At 41.3% G+C, this 20751-nt stretch overlaps 1 protein-coding gene across 1 annotated transcript in view; it reads left to right on the top strand.

Moving 5' to 3' along the window:
* The first annotated feature begins 111 nt into the window (after positions 1–111).
* Positions 112–20751, top strand: part of MYRFL (myelin regulatory factor like) — a 114327-nt gene continuing 93687 nt past the window's right edge. Inside the window, exon 1 of the mRNA XM_065888160.1 lies at positions 112–157. Within this exon, the coding sequence (XP_065744232.1) occupies positions 112–157 (46 nt within the window). The remainder of the gene's footprint in view (positions 158–20751) is intronic.

The following is a 20751-nucleotide window of genomic DNA, read 5'->3' as shown; positions in this document are numbered from 1 at the left end:
AAATGAACATTTTTCAAGAGCATTCGTAGGCTTCGAGCTGAGAGGACAGCACTTAGTTCCTGAGGTCTGATAATCATTCTTTGCGGAAGTAACTACCAGGACCACGGCACCATGGATGTGGTAGGCGAAAACGAGGCCCTACAGCAGTTCTTCGAAGGTAAGAAGCCCGTTTCCAACATCTGAGAAACGGTACTCCTTACTATCACTGTCTCACCTTTTTGGAATTCACTTGGGCTTTGAAAGAAATACTATTGTACTAACTGTCGTGAAGTCAGAAGTGCAGGTTTATTTGCTGTATTTGTAGCAAAAAATCAATGGTATAGGGCTTCCCTGGTGGCGCAGTGGTTGAGAGTCCACCTGCCGATGCAGGGGACGCGGGTTCGTGCCCCGGTCCGGGAGGTATCCCGCATGCTGCAGAGTGGCTAGGCCTGTGAGCCATGGCCACTGAGCCTGCGCGTCCGGAGCCTGTGCTCCGCAACGGGAGAGGCCACAACAGTGAGAGGCCCGCGTACCGCAAAAAAAAAAAAAAAAAAAATCAATGGTATAGGCAGTGATTTTTAAAAATTCAGGATTTCCATCTTACAGCTTAGTTGTTAAAAGAATCAAGAGGTCAGCATACCTATGTTATTAGAATTTGTCCCTGTCCTGTGCTAGATTTTTTTTCTAATCCCTATGTTTCATAAGACTAGATTTTTCTTATCTCTAAAATTATTGAATACAACACAGGAGAAATGTAAGAGTTTACTTAAGATGGTTTTTCTGTTAATATAATTAAATACAAAACAGCCTAACAGTAAAGGAACACCTCTTCCCCCATTCCGTTCTTTGTTTTTCACAACACTTTAAAAATGTGTAACTATTGAATGATGATTTTTTTTTTGAGGTTAAATATATTTTTACCCAAGCGAAGGCTTACTATAGGACATGGTTACAAAGATTTTTTCCTAAAAACCTGAAATAGTGGTACCACTTCTCATATTCAGTTGGGTTGAGATTCTCATGGTGGGTCTGCTGAAAATGTCAGGAAAGGCTTGCCTTCTTGTGACACCTTTTAGGGAGCCATTGGGAAACTGCGTGTTAGTGCAGCTGCAGTTCCTTATCAGTAAGTCATGCTCAGACTTCCATGGGAAGGGACATGTTGCCAGAGCTTTTTGCACATTTCCAGGTATTTCCCAGGAGGGAGTATGAGAATAATTGAGCGCAGACCAGCTCACTCACAGAATCCAGAGGGCAGTTAGCAGCATAAGGAGAAAGTGCTTTTGGCATTTCTTGTGATTAGTAAAGTGCCTGACAAATACTAGATGTTTAAAGATTGAATGGAATTGACCCAACACCACATTGTATCGAACACTAAAGAGTGTTTATGTCAAAGAAACAGTGAGGTCACTATCAGAAGGAATTAGTACAATACAGTAGGTTCTGTGGCTTGGATTTTGCCACATGGGATAAGAAGGAATATGAGACCTAGAGAATTATTATGTTGTTTCAGCCCTATGATCCATCCCATCATGTTCTGTCTCTGACAGTGCTCAAGTCAGTGTGTCCACTTGGGTCACACAGTAGGCACACTAATGTTGCTTAATTGTTGTTGCCTGATTTTATATCCTATGTAACTTTCATTTGAGCAGTAGGTAGCAAGCTCCAAGCTACAGTTCTATCTGCTTTATTTTAGGGAAACCACCAATTGATTTTATAAATAACACAAAGTCTAGCTGATTTCTTTCCAGAGCTAGAGAAGACCTGAAAAGTTCATCTGGTCTACCTTCTCTTTTTTGGAAGTGCTGTTATACCTATAGGGTCACTATACTGTCCTTGTTTATGCTATTTTCAGAAGTCTTTGGGGATATAGTTTCCACAAGTTCTCTGTATAGCTGATTACAAAATCTGATTTATTTTATGACTATTATTATTATTATTATAGTATCTTTCTTAGCCCAAACTAAACTCTGGCTCTTTTTGAAGCCTTTTTAACTAGGGAGGAGTAATTTCTCCATGGAAAGAGAATAAAATAGTCAGTGTACATTATCTTTGAATGAATAAATGGAAAAGGGGGTAAGTTTTGGAAATAAAAAATGGAAGCACTAACTTAAGTTATTCCCCTTCCCCCAAAAGTCACACAGCTGGTTGTCAATTTTTTATTATCTGTTTAGCAAATATCGATCACTGACGGTGTGCCAAGTCCAACAACCACATCTTTTAAATGATAGCCTGGAGGGCTTTGAGATGTTTCCTTTAGATTATGATTTCCTTTCTCAAATATTCCTTAGAATGAGGACAGCAAGACTGGATCTGATATTCTCATGAGGAGGGCCAGTTCTATGTTGTGCTCCTGTCGATACGTCAGCTTCTAATTAAATGCAAATTCATATAAAAAATCAGGGTCTAAAAAGCAAGAAAAGTTTTTGTAATTTATTACCCACCTGAAAGCTGTTTTTTCTTTGCTTTCTCAGACTCTTCATTCTAAGAATCTGGATCCTAAATAATATATGTTTTTCATATGAACACTTTCGTATTAAAAACTATTTGTACTGACAGTATCATCACGAATTAAATGGCCTTGAACATCAGATCTCATGCTGATCATGCTGAATCTTTATGGTGTGTCTCAGGAAGATGATAAGAACAAAGCGTGGTTCCAGGTAGCTGGCAAACCTCATTGTATTGTCTGCCACTGATGCAATAGGTAGGCCCATTAGCTAAAGCAGAAGAGGTGGATCAGGTTCTCTAGGGATCCCAACATCCACTGGAAACTCAGATACCATGTGAAATGTTTGGCTTTTTCAGCAAAGCTGATACCACTGCAAGAGAAAGGTTGTCAGAGGAGAGGCACATTATTTTATTTCTAATAACTAAAAATTGGTTACAACTTAAAATTCTAATAGTGGTAGATTAGTTAAATAGATTATGGTTCTTTCATATAATGGAATATTTTGTAGCTATTAAAAATGACGATGATGGGCTTCCCTGGTGGTGCAGTGGTTGAGAGTCCGCCTGCCGATGCAGGGGACACGGGTTCGTGCCCCGGTCGGGGAAGATCCCACATGCCGCGGAGCGGCTGGGCCCATGAGCCATGGCCGCTGAGCCTGCGCGTCCGGAGCCTGTGCTCCGCAATGGGAGAGGCCACAACAGTGAGAGGCCTGAGTACAGCAAAAAAAAAAAAAAAAAAAAAAAAAATGACGATGATAAGGAAAAGTGTTTATGATATAAAGGGGAAAAGCAGATTACAAATTGGTATATATAATAGAATTGAATATATATGTATTTTTCTAGAACAAAGTTTATTAAAACTGATCTGAAAACAGTTGCTATATATACATACATGCACACCTATATATGTAGAAACAATTAGATGAATACACTACCAGTATTAACAGTAGTTATTTCTTAGTGGTAGGAATATGGGGATTTTTATTTTCTTCTTTATACTTTATGATCTCAGTGCTTCAAAGTTGGAATGCATGATGTCATAGTCAGTTTTTCTTAAAGGAGACTGGGTTTAATTACACAAAACTCCTCTGTTTAAGAGTTTCTTTTCTGTGTAAAGAAAAATTGTATGAAATGGATGAAAAAAAAGATTATTAGGTGTCTTCCATAGAAAACTGTACCTGGATCATGTCCTTTGGGCTGTCAGATTCTATGGGATTTTCATCCTTTATTGTCTTAGAGCTGTTTTGAAACTGTAAATTGTAGATAATTGATATCAATGCAGTGAATCTTGTCTATAGATATGTAAATGAATTATCTCCTTTTGGGGATCAATAGTTTCAGTAAAACCCAGTTTTCCATTTATTTGTAAATTCATTCCATGGCATAGCCAGATTTAGATTGTCTATCTGCTTACCTATCTCTGTCTATATACATCTGTCGATCTATCTCTATTTATCTATCTAGGTACCTAGATCTAGGTCTGCTGTTTGAATTATCCTTGAACCACTTGTAACATCTTCCTGCTTCATTCATGAAGTAAATAAAAATCTTTGACATGTGTTCATCTTAGATTTATATGAGTCATGATTTTTTTTTTTTTTTTTTTGCAGTACGCGGGCCTCGCACTGTTGTGGCCCCTCCCGTTGCGGAGCACAGGCTCGGGACAGCTGCTGTGCACGGCATGTGGGATCTTCCCAGACTGGGGCACAAACTCGTGTCCCCTGCATTGGCAGGTGGACTGTCAACCACTGCGCCACCAGGGAAGCCCCCATGATTATTTTTTTAATGTGCTAGGATTTACATTTCTTGAGCTAACATTTATTTTATTTTATTTTTTTTTAAGGGAACACTGTTTATTTTTTTGGCTGTGTTGGGTCTTCGTTTCTGTGCGAGGGTTTTTCTCTAGTTGTGGCGAGCGGGGGCCACTCTTCATTGCGGTGCGCGGGCCTCTCACTATCGCGGCCTCTCTTGTTGCAGAGCACAGGCTCCAGATGCGCAGGCTCAGTAGTTGTGGCTCACGGGCCTAGTTGCTCCGCGGCATGTGGGATCTTCCCAGACCAGGGCTCAAACCCGTGTCCCCTGCATTGGCAGGCAGATTCTCAACCACTGTGCCACCAGGGAAGCCCATGAGTCATGATTTTATCTTTAAAAATATATATCCTTTAACACTAGCCAAGTTTTAAGTTAGTTAACTTCGACTTTGTTTTATCTTAAGTTTGCGCCGGATTAATAACGTTTGCTGAGCATTTACCATGCATGAAGTACTGTTCCATTCACTTTACATTCATTACCTCATTTACTTTTTACAGCAACCCCTCAGGTAAAAAAGGAATAGAAAATGAAGTATGGAAAATCCCATTCCTCAGTTTACCTCACTTGTTTTCCATAGCTGTGACCTTACATTCTTAATTTGGTTCCTGATGGGTATTTCTTTTGGGCTACTGTGATAGCAAGATTCATCTTTTATTTCCCAGCTTTTTAGAACAGTTTATAAAAACTAATTTGAGACTATTTTATTGTTCATTATATTTAGTCTTTAAAAAGAAGCTTTCTAAATTGGTGAGAAGCTGTTTAGCTCATCCTCTTCATAAAGTCATGAAGCAGGTTCTCAAGTGCTTTTTGGCTTATCACGAAAGCAAAAGAGGAGATGCCTGTCCTGACTGAGCAGAGTGGGAAAAACTACATACAGTTGTCCCTCGGAATCCGGGAGGAGATTGGTTCTGGGATCCCCTCTGATACCAAAACTCCCAAATGCTCAAGTCCCTTACATAAAATGGCAGTAGTATCTGCATATTAACCTGTGTGCATCCTCTAGTACATGTTAAGTAATCTCTAGATTATTTATAGTACCCAATACAATGTAAATGCTAGGTGAGTAGTTGCTAGCATGTGACAAAATCAAGTCTTGCCTTTTGGAACTTTCTGGGATCTTTTTTCCCCAAATATTTTCCATCCTCGGTTGGTTGAAATCTGCAAATGTGGGACCTGCAGACACAGAGGGCTGACTCTCCTGAAGAGATCACATGAAAGCAGAAGAGAGAAACTAGCTGAAGAAACTCCCACTCACCCATTGAAGTTTGGGAGGTGAGGGGTAGCTCCTAAAACCAGAAGCTATGGATGGGCAGGAACCACTGGACAGCTCCTGAGATCTAAGAGGAAGAACAGTCCCTTCAGGAAGCTACTGTCAAACAAGCTTCAAGGTATTTTCTGCCCTCCTCTCTCTGCCTGAGATTTAAATTTCTAGTTAGCTATTATTAAAGTAGGGTGGTAGGGATGCAGGGTAGGCAAAAACATCTGCTACCCATGAGCTGTACAGGAATATTATGGAGGTGTCAAGTTTTTGGGAAAATGAAGAAAATGCTGAAGATTCTGGAGCAGAAAAGCAGAGACTCAAGGGACTGACCCAGATGGAATGGATCTAGAGAGGCTTCAAGGGAGGGTTGGTAGAATTGTTGAGCACAAGAGAGATGTAGCTTGGAAAAGTGCCCAAATGGTGCCGGCACATAGTAGACAGTAATCTTTATAGAATAAAAATGAATGAAGAACAGTGCACAGACTATTCTGTTCAACAGTTTGAACTCTAGGTTCGGAGCACCCAGCAAGTTCAAATATGGGAAGAAGAAAAACTTGCCCAGTAAGCAGAGCAGAAAGCAGCAGAAAGGTTCAGTGAATAAAACAGAGGCCACTGAGACAAGTGCTGCCAGTTTGTGGGAAGCCTCAGATTCCATTATCACCAGAGGTAAAGTCGTAAATGTCTTATGTGGTTCCTGTGTATTACTTCTCCAGAAGTGAAACCAACTCTGATTGGTTGACGTTTCTGAATTCCTGTGATTGGAATCAGAAGCTCTGAGCAGCTGAATGCAGTGTAGAGGGCTGGCCCTGGGCAAGACTGTATTGCAGGTAAAGGGTATCTTTGGCCTCCGGCCAGTCTCTCAGTCTTTGTCTTTCTTTCACTTTAAGACCACCAATTTTTCACCCTCTCACATAACCAGCATCTTTATGCCCTCTTCCTTCTGTCCCAATAAAACCTGAGTTTGCACAGAAGGTACAAATGGCAAAGGATCTGATGACACCTTACATCTCTATAGAGTTTTGTATTCAATGTGCTTTCACAGAATACAAAGTCGTTTTGATCATACAAGTCAAAAAGATTACCTTCTCGAAGAGTAGGTAATGGTGGAATTTTAGACATCATGTTGCATCCTAGAAACGCTGAAATTATCCCACAGAGGCAGGTTCTGCTTGTTTATTGATGAGGCCACCTCTGTTTCTGTTTTTGGAGACACTATGGACTTTCTAGGGGACTGGGAATGAGAATATGTCAGGGACAAGAAGAACAACCCAAATCATGCAAGCTGCTTATAATTATTTGAACACTTCTATCTGATGTTGGCAGGTGATTAGAAATTGTGTTGATTGTCATGAAGCATCCAGAACAGAGAGGCATGGGCTTGGTGCCATTAAGAAAAAAAATCCCTTTTCTTCTTTCACGCTGGGATCCCCAAGGTGAAGCCGATTTCATTAGAATTTAAAATGTGCTGTAACTAGGTCAGAGCTAACTTCTGTCACCTGCACACAACCTACATTTGAGAACTGCCAACGTCATCAGCAACTGTAGGGAATCCGGGAACAAAATCACTCAGACAAACGCTTCTAAGAGGAGACTACACCACCTTCTTTGGTGTTATTGATGTTGTCATCTTTTCAGCTTGGGAGTTAGAAGTCAGCTTCTGGAAGACTCCACAGTATCTTGGAAGCTAAACATTGAATACATGGACAATTGTGGAAAAAATAGATAACATAAAACAAGAAATAGTTATCACCTGTAATCTCACCACTTAGTGATAACAGCTGTTCACATTTCGGTGTTGATCTTGTGTGTATTTTTTTTTAATGGGATCATACTCTTTATATTCTTTAATAATGGAGTTTTTCATGGAGTATAGAGGGAAACATCTCTTCTTGTCATTACTTATTCATTTATAACAGGAGTCTGAAAGTAATGGCCCACAGGCTAAATCTGGCCTGCAGCCTGATTTTGTAAATTAAGTTTTATTCACTCATTCATTTAAATATTATCTGTGGGACTTCCCTGGTGGCACAGTGGTTAAGAATCGGCCTGCCAATGCAGGGGACATGGGTTTGACCCTTGGTCTGGGAAGATCCCACATGCCACGGAGCAACTAAGCCCGTGCGCCGCAACTACTGAATCTGCACTCTAGAGCCCGCGAGCCACAACTACTGAAGCCCACGCGCCACAACTACTGAAGCCCGCACGTCCTAGAGCCCATGCTCCGCAACAAGAGAAGCCACCGCAATGAGAAACCCGCGCACTGCAACGAAGAGTAGCCCCTGCTCGCCGCAACTAGAGAAAGCCCGTGTGCAGCAACGAAGACCCAACACAGCCAAAAATAAATAATAAATAAGTAAATTTAAAAAAAAATAAATATTATCTGTGGCTGCTTGGTTGCTGTGATGGCAGAGTTGAATGGTGGCAACAGAGACCTTATGGCCCTCAAAATCTAAAATAGTATCTGGCTCTTTTTAGCAAATGTTTGCTAACCCTTGACCTAAACCTAATTAATAATAACTATTATTTATTGAGCACCTACTATGTACTGGGCATAGAATCATAATCCTCCATAAGAAGAACATTCCAGGAAAAGGGAATACCAGTGTGAAGTCCCTAAGCTTGGAGTGGTTAGGGGCAGGGCTGGAGTGGGAAGAGGCAGGGGACAGTGTTGAATGACAGTGGGGTGGGCGGTCGAAGATGACGTCAGAGTTTGGATTTTTATTCTCAGTGTGATAGGAAACCAGTGGAGGGTTTTAAGCAGGAGAACAGGCAGAACTTGCAGATGGATGGGATGTGGGGGTGAGGAAGGCAGAGGAATCAAGGGTGATGCCTAAACTAGGTGTTGGTGTCAATAACTGGTGGATTTAGTACAATGTATTCAGCTGTGGAATAAGTGTGCAAGTGCACTTTTGTGTGTGTGTGCGTTCATGTGCATATGTGTGAAATCAAGAATTCATTTGGGACACTTTACGTTTTAGCTACCTTTTAGAGAACCAGGCAGAAGTGATGACGAGGCAGTTGGATGTTTGAATCTGGAACCCAAGGGAGGGGTCTGGGCCATAGATAGCAATTTGGGAGTTATCCGCGTATGGTTGGTGTTTAAAGCCCTGAGACTAGATGAGGTCACCAAGAAGAGAGTCGGACAAGAGGACCCCACGATAACATTTAGGGACCCAAGTGAGAGCAACCAGCTAAGGATGTTAAATGAGGTGGGAGGAAAGCCAGGAGAGTGTGGTGTTAAGCTAGGAAAGAATAGTGTTTCAAAGAGGGTGTGGTCAGATGTTTTAAATGTTTCTGAAATGCCAGTTAATTGAGCATAGAATTTGGGAAGGAAGGTTGTGGGTGACCGTGACAAGTGGTTTCCATGCAGTAGGGGAAGAAGAGAGAATGGAAGGTGAGTGGCTAATATGGATAATGCTTTTGAGAAGTCGTGTTGTGCCAGGAGCAGAGAAATGCGGCAATAGCCAGAGGAAGTGCGGAGGCAAGAGGGTCTTTACTTGATAATTTTGTTTTTAAGACGGGAGATACGAAAGCTTGATGTGCAGATGGAATGATTCATTGTGGAGGAATAAACGTTTGATGCGGAAGAGGGAGGGGGATAATTGTGGGAGGGGAACCTTGAGAAAGTGGATGAGGATGGGGTGGAGAGAGCTTGCCCTTAGGTACCAGGAACACTTACTGTCTTGCAAGGGAGGAAAAGAGGAGTATCTGGAACACATGCAGGTAGTGTGGTAGGTTTCAGGGTGGGAAGCTGAGACAGGTTACTTCTGCTTTACCTGTGAATCCAGGTGGTGGGGGACTGTTGGGGGCTTTAGGAGGGAGGATAAATTATGAAATGATCTTCTTAGTTGGTGTATTAATTTCCTAGGGCGGACATAAAAAATTACCACAAACAGGTGGCTTAAAGCAACAGAAATTTATTCTCACAATTCTGGAGATAAGAAGTCTGAAATCAAGGAGTTGGCAAGGCCACAAACGCTGAAGGCTCGAGGGAGGAATTCACTCCATGACTCTCTCTAGCTTCAGGTGGTGCTGATGATATCCTTGGTATTCCTTGACTTGTAGACTAATCACTCTCATCTCTGCCTCCATCTTTACATCACCTTCTCCATGAGTCTCTTGTATCTGTCACTTCTCTTACAAGGACACTCATCATTGCCCTTAGGGCCCACCCTAATCCAGGATGATCTCATCTCGAAACACTTAACTTTATTATACCTGCCAACACCCCTTTTCCAGTTAAGTTTGCACTCACAGGTTCTGAGTGGTCATACATTTTGGGGTCCATTTTTCAACTCACTACACAGAGTAAAAAGCAAATCGGCCAGGAAATAGTAAGAATGCTAGTCAGTGCCATGTTCACTTGAGATTTGTGGTTAATTACTTTAAGTGAGGTTAGTCACTACATTTGTATGATTTTCTCAGCAACATTCAGCTACTCGGTGCAGTCTTGGAGTGGGTGAAGAATTGGGTTTAACCAAAGTCAGGATTTTCTCATGTGAGTTCCACAGGTGGAAAGAAGAAAAGGGACTTACAAGTCTTTGCAAGGGAGTAATTAGAGTGATGGACCCTGGAATTTAAGCTGGGTAACAAAGGAGTGGAAGGGGGATGAAGAGGTTTGGAAAAGTGGGGATAAGGTTCATGAGCAGAGGATCTCAACAGGTGAAGGTATTAGAGTAGGGGTATAAATGTCGGGAAGGTCAAGCTGGTCAAAGAACACGACACTTGAAACAGATTTCAGAGAATGGTGCAATTATTGGTGATGCCGAGGTTTAGGAGAGGGACATGGGAAGTGGTGGCTGAGGTAGGATAGAGGTGAGGAGTTTAAGAACCTGAGAGGCTGTGATATTATTGGGTGGATGTTGAAGCAACCAGCAGCGATGGCAGGAGTAGTGTTAGAGAGAGGGAGGGAGGTACCAGATACTGAATGTTCAATGAGAAAGGAATAGTGACCAAGAGGTTGGTAGATGCTATTATTAGCAGGAGGTGGCCTGGTCATTGGCATATACCAAAGCTCGTGAAGGAGGGAGGAAGAAAATTGATCCGGAAGCAGCAATGAAGAGCAAGGAGAACACCTCTCCCGTTTTCAGGCCCCAGGTATATGTGGGAAAACCTTTATTTGAGATGTTCCATAATTTAACCATTTCTTATCATTGGACATGTAGGCTTGTGCTAGGTTTTTCCCTGTTAAATACATACCATTATAATAATTTTCCCCCAAACCCTTAGTTGTTAACTTTGTATGAATCTTCCCAAAATATAATTGTTGGAACATAGTATTTTTTTTTTTAATTTTGGTCTTTGGTATTGCCAAATTACCTGCTAGGAAGTTTAAAAAAAAAATCCATCTGCAGACTGTCCCTATCACCACTACCTGATATTAATTTACATTTTTTGGCATAAAAAAAGTTACTCTCTATTCAGAGTCCTTAACTTGGGATGAGATTCTGGAGGGGACTTGAACCCTCTGAAATTGGGTGGAAATGTGTAGGCACATACTTATAGGGAAAGTCTCTGTAGTTTTCGTCAGATGATCAGTGAGGTCTATGGCCCACAAGAGCTTTAGAAACTCTGCTCTAGCCCCAGGCTGTTGGCTGCTTCTCTCACCTGCCCCGCCTGGAGCAGCCCACAGTTGAGGAGGGTGTGCTCTGAACCAGGCGAGAGATTCTGAACTGGAGCATGCTTTAACAATCAAAGAATCTAGGAACAGATTCTACTGTTCCTTAATAGGAAGCAGCGAAGACTGGAATCAGGGAGGGGAAGGATAATGGGTTCCACTTTGAATGTACTGATTTGGTGAAACTAAGGCACACTCGGCACATACAAGTGTACATTAAACATCTGTAACTATAGGTCTGGAATGTGGCAATAGGCTTTGGGAAATGCTGATCCATGGGAGTAAATGAAACCATTCAGGGTGAGTTTTTGGTGCTCAAATAAAAGAGTTTCCAAAACAGGACCCTGGGGCAGAGAAGGAGGAGGGTGTACTAGCGAGCGCTCCTGAGAGGTGTGCTCTCAGGTTGTTAAGGGATGGGAAAGGGAGATTTGATAGCATGATTAAAAGCAATGATGAGGGACTTCCCTGGTGGCGCAGTGGTTGGGACTCTGCACTCCCAATGCAGGGGGCCTGGGTTTGATCCCTGGTTGGTAACTAGGTCCCACATACGTGTCTCAACTAAGAGTTCATTTGTCACAGCTAAGGAGCCCACGACCTGCAACTAAGGAGCCCGCCTGCTGCAACTAAGACCTGGCACAACCAAATAAATAATTTTTTTTTTTTAAAAAAGCAATGATGAAAAAAATCCCTATTTCATCTTCATCTTCTGAGCTGTAACAGTAGCAGTAATCATTTACACCAAAACTATACTGCAACCAGAAAGGGAGCAAATTCTTAAAAGTCTGTTCTCAGTTTTAATGGTGGATATAGAAAATCAGATGCCTTCTCCCTGAGCAGTTGACCTAGCCAGGAAAAGTGATTATTTCCTCTGCTTTGGGCTTCCTTCTATCCCTGAGGCCACATCAGTGGCATTTGAAGAGATGCTTCCAGGGGTCCAGGTGGTGCCCAGTTTGATAGGAGGAAGTCCCTGGCAGTGGATCCACATCTCTTGGTTATCTGCTTCTAAAAAGACTCTGGAATTAGGTTACATTAAAAGATACATTAAAAAAATTGATGTGTATAAGGGAAGGGAGAGAGTAACAGAACTTCCTCAGGGGAACAATAGTGAAATTAAGTTATCTGTGGGTCAGCAAAAGATTCAAATCTCTTTCCTTGACTCTACCTCTCCTTCCAAATATTCATCCATCTTTCTCCTCCCTTTCGTCACCAAACTCTGAAAAATATCCACTCTCTTCATTCTTCACATCCCATTCACTTTTCAACCCAATCTTCTCTGGCTTCTGCTCCAACTTACCCTTCTGAAATTTCTCCTAGTTGCTAGATCGTATTAAAGATCATCGGCCCTCATCCTCCTGGTGTCCTCTCTTCATCGATGTTTGCTCACAGAAACTTTCCTGTTTGATCCCATGGCATCTTCGCCTCTGATTCTCATCCAGTGTCTCTTGTTACCTCTCAGGAGTGCTCGCTAGTACACCCTCCTCCTTCTCTGCCCCAGGGTCCTGTTTTGGAAACTCTTTTATTTGAGCACCAAAAACTCACCCTGAATGGTTTCATTTACTCCCATGGATCAGCATTTCCCAAACCCTATTGCCACATTCCAGACCTATAGTTACAGATGTTTAATGTACACTTGTATGTGCTGAGTGTGTTTCACCAAAGCAGTACGTTCAAAGTGGAACCCATTATCCTTCCCCTCCCTGATTCCAGTCTTCGCTGCTTCCTATACCCCCTTCGGTGTTCACCAAACCTTCCAAACTAGAAACCAGGGTGTCACCCTTACGGGCTCCTCCCATGCTCTACAGCTAATTGTTTACCAAACTGTTGCTAAATGTTTTCAACTGCAGCCTCCCCTTTGGATCTTCACCTCTTGCAAGAGCCTCCTAATTTGTTTCCCTGAGCTGACCACCTTCCACTTCACTATTGGCTCACGTGAACGCCATTAATTAAACATTTCTGTTGACTCTCTATTGCCTGAGCTTAGCATATGGTCCCAAGGTAGCATTTCAGTGTCCTTATCTCTGAGACTCCGCCATCCTCACAGTTGTGAGAGGCAGTTTGATGTAGTGGATAGGAGCTTGTTCCAAGACCAGAGTTCTAATCCTGACTCTGCCCCTTGCTAGCTATGTGATCTTGGGCAAGTTACTTAATCTCTGTGTGCCTCAGTTCTGTATCTATCAAATTAGATACTACTAATACCTATCTAATAAGGTTATTGTGAAGGTTCAGTGATTCAATATGCATGAGGTTCAGAACAGTACCTCAGTTACTATGTTTATCACCATCATCATCATCAGTATTGTTATTAATGTTTCTATACCCCAGCTGTGCTGAGCTTTTCATGGTTTCTTAAAAACACCTTTTTATAACACTGGGTGTTTGTGCCGTTTGCCCCAAATGCACTTTCCTACTCCTTGATCCTGTGAAGCCAAATTCTCCGTGCTTCTCCAGCACTTTTTCCGTACCTTTGGATGTGCACCTTTCGCGCTGAGGTTTAGTTTATAGGTCTACTTGTCTATCTCCCCAGAAGATAGTGAGTACCTCCAGGTGAGGACCTGACTTTGTCTCATTATCTATGCAGGCTTATTGTCTTGAATGTAGCTGTTACAAAAAAAAAAGAAATATTTGTTAAATATGTGTTAAGTCAATGAGATTCTTGACCAAAACTTCTGATAGAAAGGCAGGCACCTTTATTGCATCATGCAACGGTTGTGCTCCTTTTCTTATGTATATTTTAATATCAGAATCAACTCTGGTGGGGGGGAAATCGCAGCTCCTCATAAACATTTTTTTATGTAGATTACACTTAGATCTGTGACCCATGGCAGATATCTTCCCCTAGGTGTGATAACTCTGTTTCCCCTAAAAAGAACTCTTTATTAGCAGGAAGGGAGTGGAGGTGGTGTAGTGTTCAGTAGGAAACATGGCAGAGATGCTATCTGGGGATCGAGAGAATTCAAAAACCAAGTCCCTCTGTGAGAGGTTCAGGCTATAACTCAAAATGGGTTATAGCTGAGATTCAGAATCATTACCTGGGAGTCACTGGGAGACACTAGGAGACAAACAGAAGAGTAGACGCTCTAGTTTTGACAAAAGTAGAGATCTAGGCATCAGGAAACCAGTCAAGGTAATGGACCCTGGGTTGCAGGAATGATCTTGGAGTTTATCTGATCACAGCATCTTTCCCATTTCTGAGGTTGCATTTCACAGGCCACCCATATCAGCTCTAGAAACTGGGCACCAATGCACATCACGCACACTGTCTCTGAGCTCCCGACACCAGCCTGCATGTGTGGTGATGAGCGACATAGTAGTCAGAGCATAGGCTTTGTATCCAGATTTCCCTGGGCTCAAATCCCTCCTCTACCATGCACTCGAGATGCTGCTTTAGCAAATGACTGGGTCTCTCTGAGACTGTTTCCTCATCTATTAAATGAAGCAGGTATTACTTCATAGGAGAAAAATGAGAATTAAGTAAAATGATATACGTGAAGTACTTTGAATAGTGCCTGACCTACAGTTATTGCCCAATGAAACAGTATTATCAGTCTTTTGTAATTAAGAAAAATGTTTATTCTTTTAATGGAGCTCCCGGAAGCCGTCTGTGATCAGTAAGGAAACCTCTACCATTTAATGAATGCTTGACTTTATGCTAGACCTTATACAAAGGCCTTTAGCTGTATGTATTCTTAATTTGTACAACAAAATGAACAGGCAAATAATGTTATCATCATTTTAGTGATGAGGAAACAGAGATTCAGAAAAGGTTTGTACCTTGCCCAAGGTAACACAGCTATTATGTATCAGAGCTTAGAGTTGGACAGATGTCTGTCTTTCTCCAAAGGCCTGTGCTCCTTGCCACTCTGCAGTGTCCTCCAAACAGGTTGCAAGGGGACATCTGCAAAGTTAGCTGGAAGTTAATGGCTCCTCTTAAAATAACCAGAGCTTTTGTGTGTGTGTGTCACAATGTGCATGTAATTCCATTGTATAGATGAAATTATTCTGGAATGTGAGCTGTTGGAACTTAAGTGCCATCTGGCATTTTTTGGCAAAGCCCAGCTCTGGCACCATAAGATGAAGTGCTAGCAGTAAAAAGGCAGTGGTTTATGTTCATGGAGCAGGCAGCTACAGAAACTCAAAAGATAAGGCTACTAATAAGAATGCAAAGATATAAGAACAGCAACACTGACCTGTAGTACTGCTTGATGCAAAACAAGAATCCATAGAGGGAATTTAGGAAGTTGGGTTTGCTCAGAAGTGTAGTAGAAAATATTAACTCTCAATATTGTCCTTTTTGGTACCCAGACTCAAGACATAAAGTCCAGTAAGATGGTACCCCAATATTTGACACCTTGGTATTAGCAATATAAGAAACCATTGTCATGTAAAGCAACGGGGAGTAATGTGTTCTAAGGCTAACATCATATGACTTGATAATTGGAAATAGTATCGCTCTCATGGGATTAAAGTGATCAATATCCTCAAGTATTAGAAGCCAAGAAAAATGCTTCCTAGAAATCTCTATGATATGCACTTGATGGCAGAAGCCTTAGTTCAGGCAGACCTGGGTTCAAATCCTGATTCCTCTGCTTCTTAATTTTGTGACCTTGGGCCAATAACATAACATTGTAAGTTTCAGTTTTCTCCACCTGTAAAATGGAGATAATAACACCTACCTCTTGGCGTTGTGAGCATTAATGATAAAATATTAAAATGATGAAATGAATGATAGTTATTGATTTTTTTTTTTAGTTATTGATTTTGATTATAACATTTGCAAGTGTGGAGAAACAAAATTGCTTGCTCTATTTATTTTGAAACAAGAATGAGTAAAAGCTACATATATATATTCATACTTTTTTTTCAAAGAAACACTCCTGTCCCCAGGGAGTTATTACAACTTTTACGTGTTCACATTAATTCCAGAGCCTTTATAATCATAAAACCCATTTATAGCCTTTAGTTGCCAAGCAACAAAGGACAAAGTACTGAGTATTTCTTTTTATTGCAAAAGGTTCAGCTTTTCCGTGTTGGTCTTGGAATCAACATTTTTCAGAAAAAAACAGAACAGTGAAACTTAATACCATATCTTTAAGGGTTAGTGGGCATTCCTTGTTTGGAGGTTGAATCAAAGCTGAAAGGAATAAGTTGTTATCATTGTCTGTTCTTGAATAGTCTACAGCATTTGTCCTAATTTTATAGTAAACCTGTAAGAGGTTCTGAAGTTGGGACACTGCAAACTCAGTTTAAAGAGAGAACTTGTTTCATTTTACCTCTATTCTGTGATGCTCTACCTGTAAGAAAACTAGTTCTTTGATCTGTCAGTTGTCTTTCGGAAAAGGCTAGGGTGGTGTAAAATACATATGAAAAATGTTATCTGCTAACCTTGGTAACCGCTGACCTCAAACAGGTTATTCAACCATGCATTGGCAGGGTTTGAGAAGTTGGCTTTGAAGCACATAACTAAATTCCCTAATTCTTTGAAAGGTATCAAAGCTTTTAATTACTTCTATTATTTTTGTCTGTGGATAATCAGTAAGTAAAGGTTGGGAACCCCAAAAGAATCAAAAGAATATATTACTGTTTAACATCCTATAAAATATCCTAGTTGAACTAATATTTTTAAAAGCTTATAAAAGCACGTATGGAAACAGTTTTTTAAATTTGCGTAGCTATTTCTCTATTCGTGCATACTAAAACAATACAAAAGCAGATCGGAGTATCTTGATGGGAATTTTACTCTCTTGGCCCATATGCATTCTGTGTGTGCAGTGGGATTCTGTGGATGGAAAGTGTGGAGACAAGGATCCTCGTTTTTTTCTTCCCGTGTGGGTTAGAGAAGCTTGCTGCTTTGAAACAAATCTGTTAAGTCACATAAGATGTTTATATGCAGGAAGAGGCAGAAATGACACCTACAAACTATTTCTTATAAATTCTACAAGGTAACAACTAGTCAAGGTTCTTCTGCTGAGAGTAATGTCCTTTGGGAAGATTTTTGTGCCCGAGTATAAAAGTGTAAGAGCTAGCTATTGGACCAGAAGAGGGACACTTTATTATCCACACATCTCAAGAAGTGCTGTGCCTTAAGAAGCATTTGGAGTACTACTATTTCTTCTTTTTATTTACATGAGCATAAGACAGACACACACATATATCTCTCCCTTCCCCTGGGAGAAGCAGGCTTCTGTGTGAAGATCTGAATGGACCTTTCATGGTGGTGAGGATGACAGGGCTGTAAACCATGCTCAGGACCTGGTTCTCCTTTTACTGGCTGTTTATGGAAATGTTGGGAAAAAACCCCAAAAATCCATACCCAGCCACCAACTTTTACAGTTCCTTATTTTGCCAGTTCTTTCCTAACCCGTCTTCGAAGTTTCCTTCTCACTCTTCCATTTGTATTATGCTTGTTTATAGAGTTTGATATTTTACAAACTCTTTCACTTCCTTCAACTCATTGGTCCCTCGTGCAACCCTGAGAGGAAGACTTTTTATGGTGAAAGAAACGGATCCTTAAAGAAATTGACAGATGTGTCTAAAATCACAGGGCTGGTGGCCAAAGCTTTGTCTTTTCCTTCCAAGCCCAAAGCTCTTTCCATCTACATACCACTTTGCCTTCCCAAAGGAAAAAGTGGGTAAGGACATGTATTGGCTTATTGGCTTCCATATTCTAGGGCTCGATGTCAGAAAAACACTTAAGTCAACATGGTAGATCTTTGGAGAAAACTCCTCTTTTTTATCCTCTCCCTCACTTAACTCTAGTTACTACATACTCTACTGGCCACTGGCTATCCAACCCCTCTCCAGAACAGAGCCAGCAAGTGCCTATATTTTAGGCTTTCCCCTAACCTCCTACTTTGATGAAACTGATCTTCCCTGAGTTTAGCAGTTGGTTTACTCTTCTGACTCCTGTGTTTGGGGTAGGGGTGAGGAACAGAGAAGGAATAGGAAGGAATGAACACTTATTAGTACCAAGCACTAGTAGTATTAAAGGAAAAAATTCAATGACTCTTGTTAAAGCATGATAAGGAGGACTTTATTCAAGGGAGGGACTGTCATAGTAGGCAGTAACCACTGGGATGGAATTTTGCAGTGGGGCAGAGAGATTGGGCTCAACTCCAAATACAGCAAGTGGGAAATTATAGCCAAGGAGCAGGGTAAGGGGGAGATTCTTCATAAACTGGCCTAACAAGATTCTTCCTGTAAGTAGGCTCAGTGATCTGACACCACCCGGGGGCTGGTGGAGGATGAGGAACTCGATTGATATGGAGCGTGATCAGATATGAAGGACGAGGGATTCTGGTTAAACTGATTTATCATGATTCTTGCTAAAACTGGAAAATGAAGAGAGAAACATGGAAATAGACCTCACTGAAAAGTTCAGGGGAGCCTGAATACAGTCCGGTCAGGGAGAGAATCTGTTAGTAGTGGGATTATAGATAGATGTTATCACTTTTAGTCTGCAAGCAATGCTTTAAGGTGATAAAACCCACCTCCTTTTTTTGATAAGGAAACAGTCCCAGAGAGTTTCAAGACCTGGAATTTAACCCAAGTCTGCCTGACTTGCGATTTCCCAAAGCTCCTGCTTTCCTTGCCTCCAGGTTACACGGGGCTCCCTCCTTCCAGAACACCCTCGCCCCCTGCCTTGTCCACCTGGCTAACTGCCTTTCACTCTCAGGGTCTCTGCTTTGGCACCCTCCCTTCAGGGCTAGCACATATTCCATAGAACTTTGCATTTCACCCTTCGAAGCATGTATTGCCTTTTTCTGTGTCCGTCTCCTGTGGACAGCTAGAAGGAAGGAACTATGTCTGATTCATTCCTGTAGCCTCAGCAGCTAGGGACTGGCACGTAGTGGGCACTCAACCATATTTGCCGAGTCAATAAATAAACTCCAAGCCTGGTCTCTTTTCAGGATCCCAAGTCTTCTGGATTTCCCTCCTTTATTTCTTGCATCGGAGAGGACATGAGCCTGTCCTACATCTGGCTGAAGACTCAGCCCTCAGTCAGTGCTCTGCTGGGCTGTCCCCTCCCTATGAGGGTTGGTAGGAAGGAAGGCATTGCCGAGGCAGGCAGGAACCCTGAAAGCCACACGGTGAGCAGCTTCCTTGTCATATTTTCCTGAATTTGTGCAGGGTCTGCCCATGAGGCATTTAATATTTAATTTAATATTTTAAATGATTTAATATTCAGCACTGCCTGTTGCAGATAAGCCAACTCCCCTGTGAAGCCTGTGTGTGGTGTCTCCTCTTTGGCTTCCCTTCCTTTGGGATGTCTTCCTCTTCATCCTTCTCTTTCTCCTTCTTCCTTCTTCCTTCTTCCTCCTCCATTTTGGTCTTTGGCAAAATTAGACTTTCTAATAGAACAAATCACAACAATAATTCTTCAAACCCTGGGCATAAAATAAATGAGAGTCCTTAATGAATTCCTATACCATTTAAAAGAAATGTGCTCGGTTTCAGTTTCCCAAATTTGTCTTCCATGGTTAAAAATTAATATTGGTTAACATGCAGTTGATTATGTTTTATTTCTCTTCTTTTGTTTTATTATTCCTATATGTATTAACATTAGTATGCGCTTTTGAAGAGAAAATGGACAAAGCTTAACCTTCATGTTGAAGGGCTGGGAGGAGGCTTAGTTGTAAGGTTCCAAAACTCCTGGAAAAGTGAATCCCCAGGCTCCCAGAAAGGCCAGAGGATCTTGCTTAGTTTATATTTCAAATAATTAATTTAAAAGGAGAATAAGTATGAACTTGATAATCAGCTAGTGAAGACACTGAAATACTTTCATGAAAATTGAGATACCTAATGCAGTAGACAGACCGTTTCCCTCTCCTACCTTAAATCCTACCAATTGTTAGATTATTCACCCAGAAGCTGTGCCACAAGGGCAGATCTTAAAAGGTACCGAGCCAACCAGCCATCATTTATTATTTACACTGAGCGACCCTGGGTTTGTGAAAAAGCAATACAGGACACAGTCACATGGAATTGTAATAATGTTAATGCTGAAAGATCTTAGATCTATATTTCTAAGTTATAAATGGCAGGCACCATCAGCCGTTCCACCTTCTTTCCTCCTAACAGAAGCTTAATCTGTTCAGACAGAGGAGAGTCCTTGAGCCCAGGAAGGATAGGTTCTAATGTAATTGATCTAAACCAGTTATCCTCATCTCAGTGGCCTCCTCCCTCTTCCCTTGCCCTCATAATTCAGCAACCATAACTCTTCCAACAACCTTTTTATAAAGGGTAAATTCCTATATTTTCTGAAGTACTTAACAATATTATAGTTTGATGTGTCCTTTAAATTTCTATTAGGAATGTTATTGTTTTTATTAGTTTTTGACTGGTTTGCTCCAACCCAACTTTCTTTCATTATTTTGCATGATTTTGCAGAAGGCAGGGTGGTTCAGGAATATGTATGTTATGTTACAGTAGAAAACACTGCAGTAAGAACGCCTGCAATAACAACTGTGTTATTGCGACTTGAGGAAGTTACTTAAGCTTGCTGAGGCTGTTTGCTCCTCTGAAAAATGGGAGTAGTACTAGACCTATCTGACAATAAAATTATTGTTCGGATTAAGTGAGAAAGTAAATGTAAAATTCTTAGCAAGGTATTGGTACATAAAATGTGCTCAACAAA

The sequence above is a fragment of the Phocoena phocoena genome, chromosome 11 (genome assembly GCF_963924675.1).
Source record: "Phocoena phocoena chromosome 11, mPhoPho1.1, whole genome shotgun sequence".
Lineage (NCBI taxonomy): Eukaryota > Metazoa > Chordata > Mammalia > Artiodactyla > Phocoenidae > Phocoena > Phocoena phocoena.
This window is presented reverse-complemented; position numbering and strand designations above follow the sequence as displayed.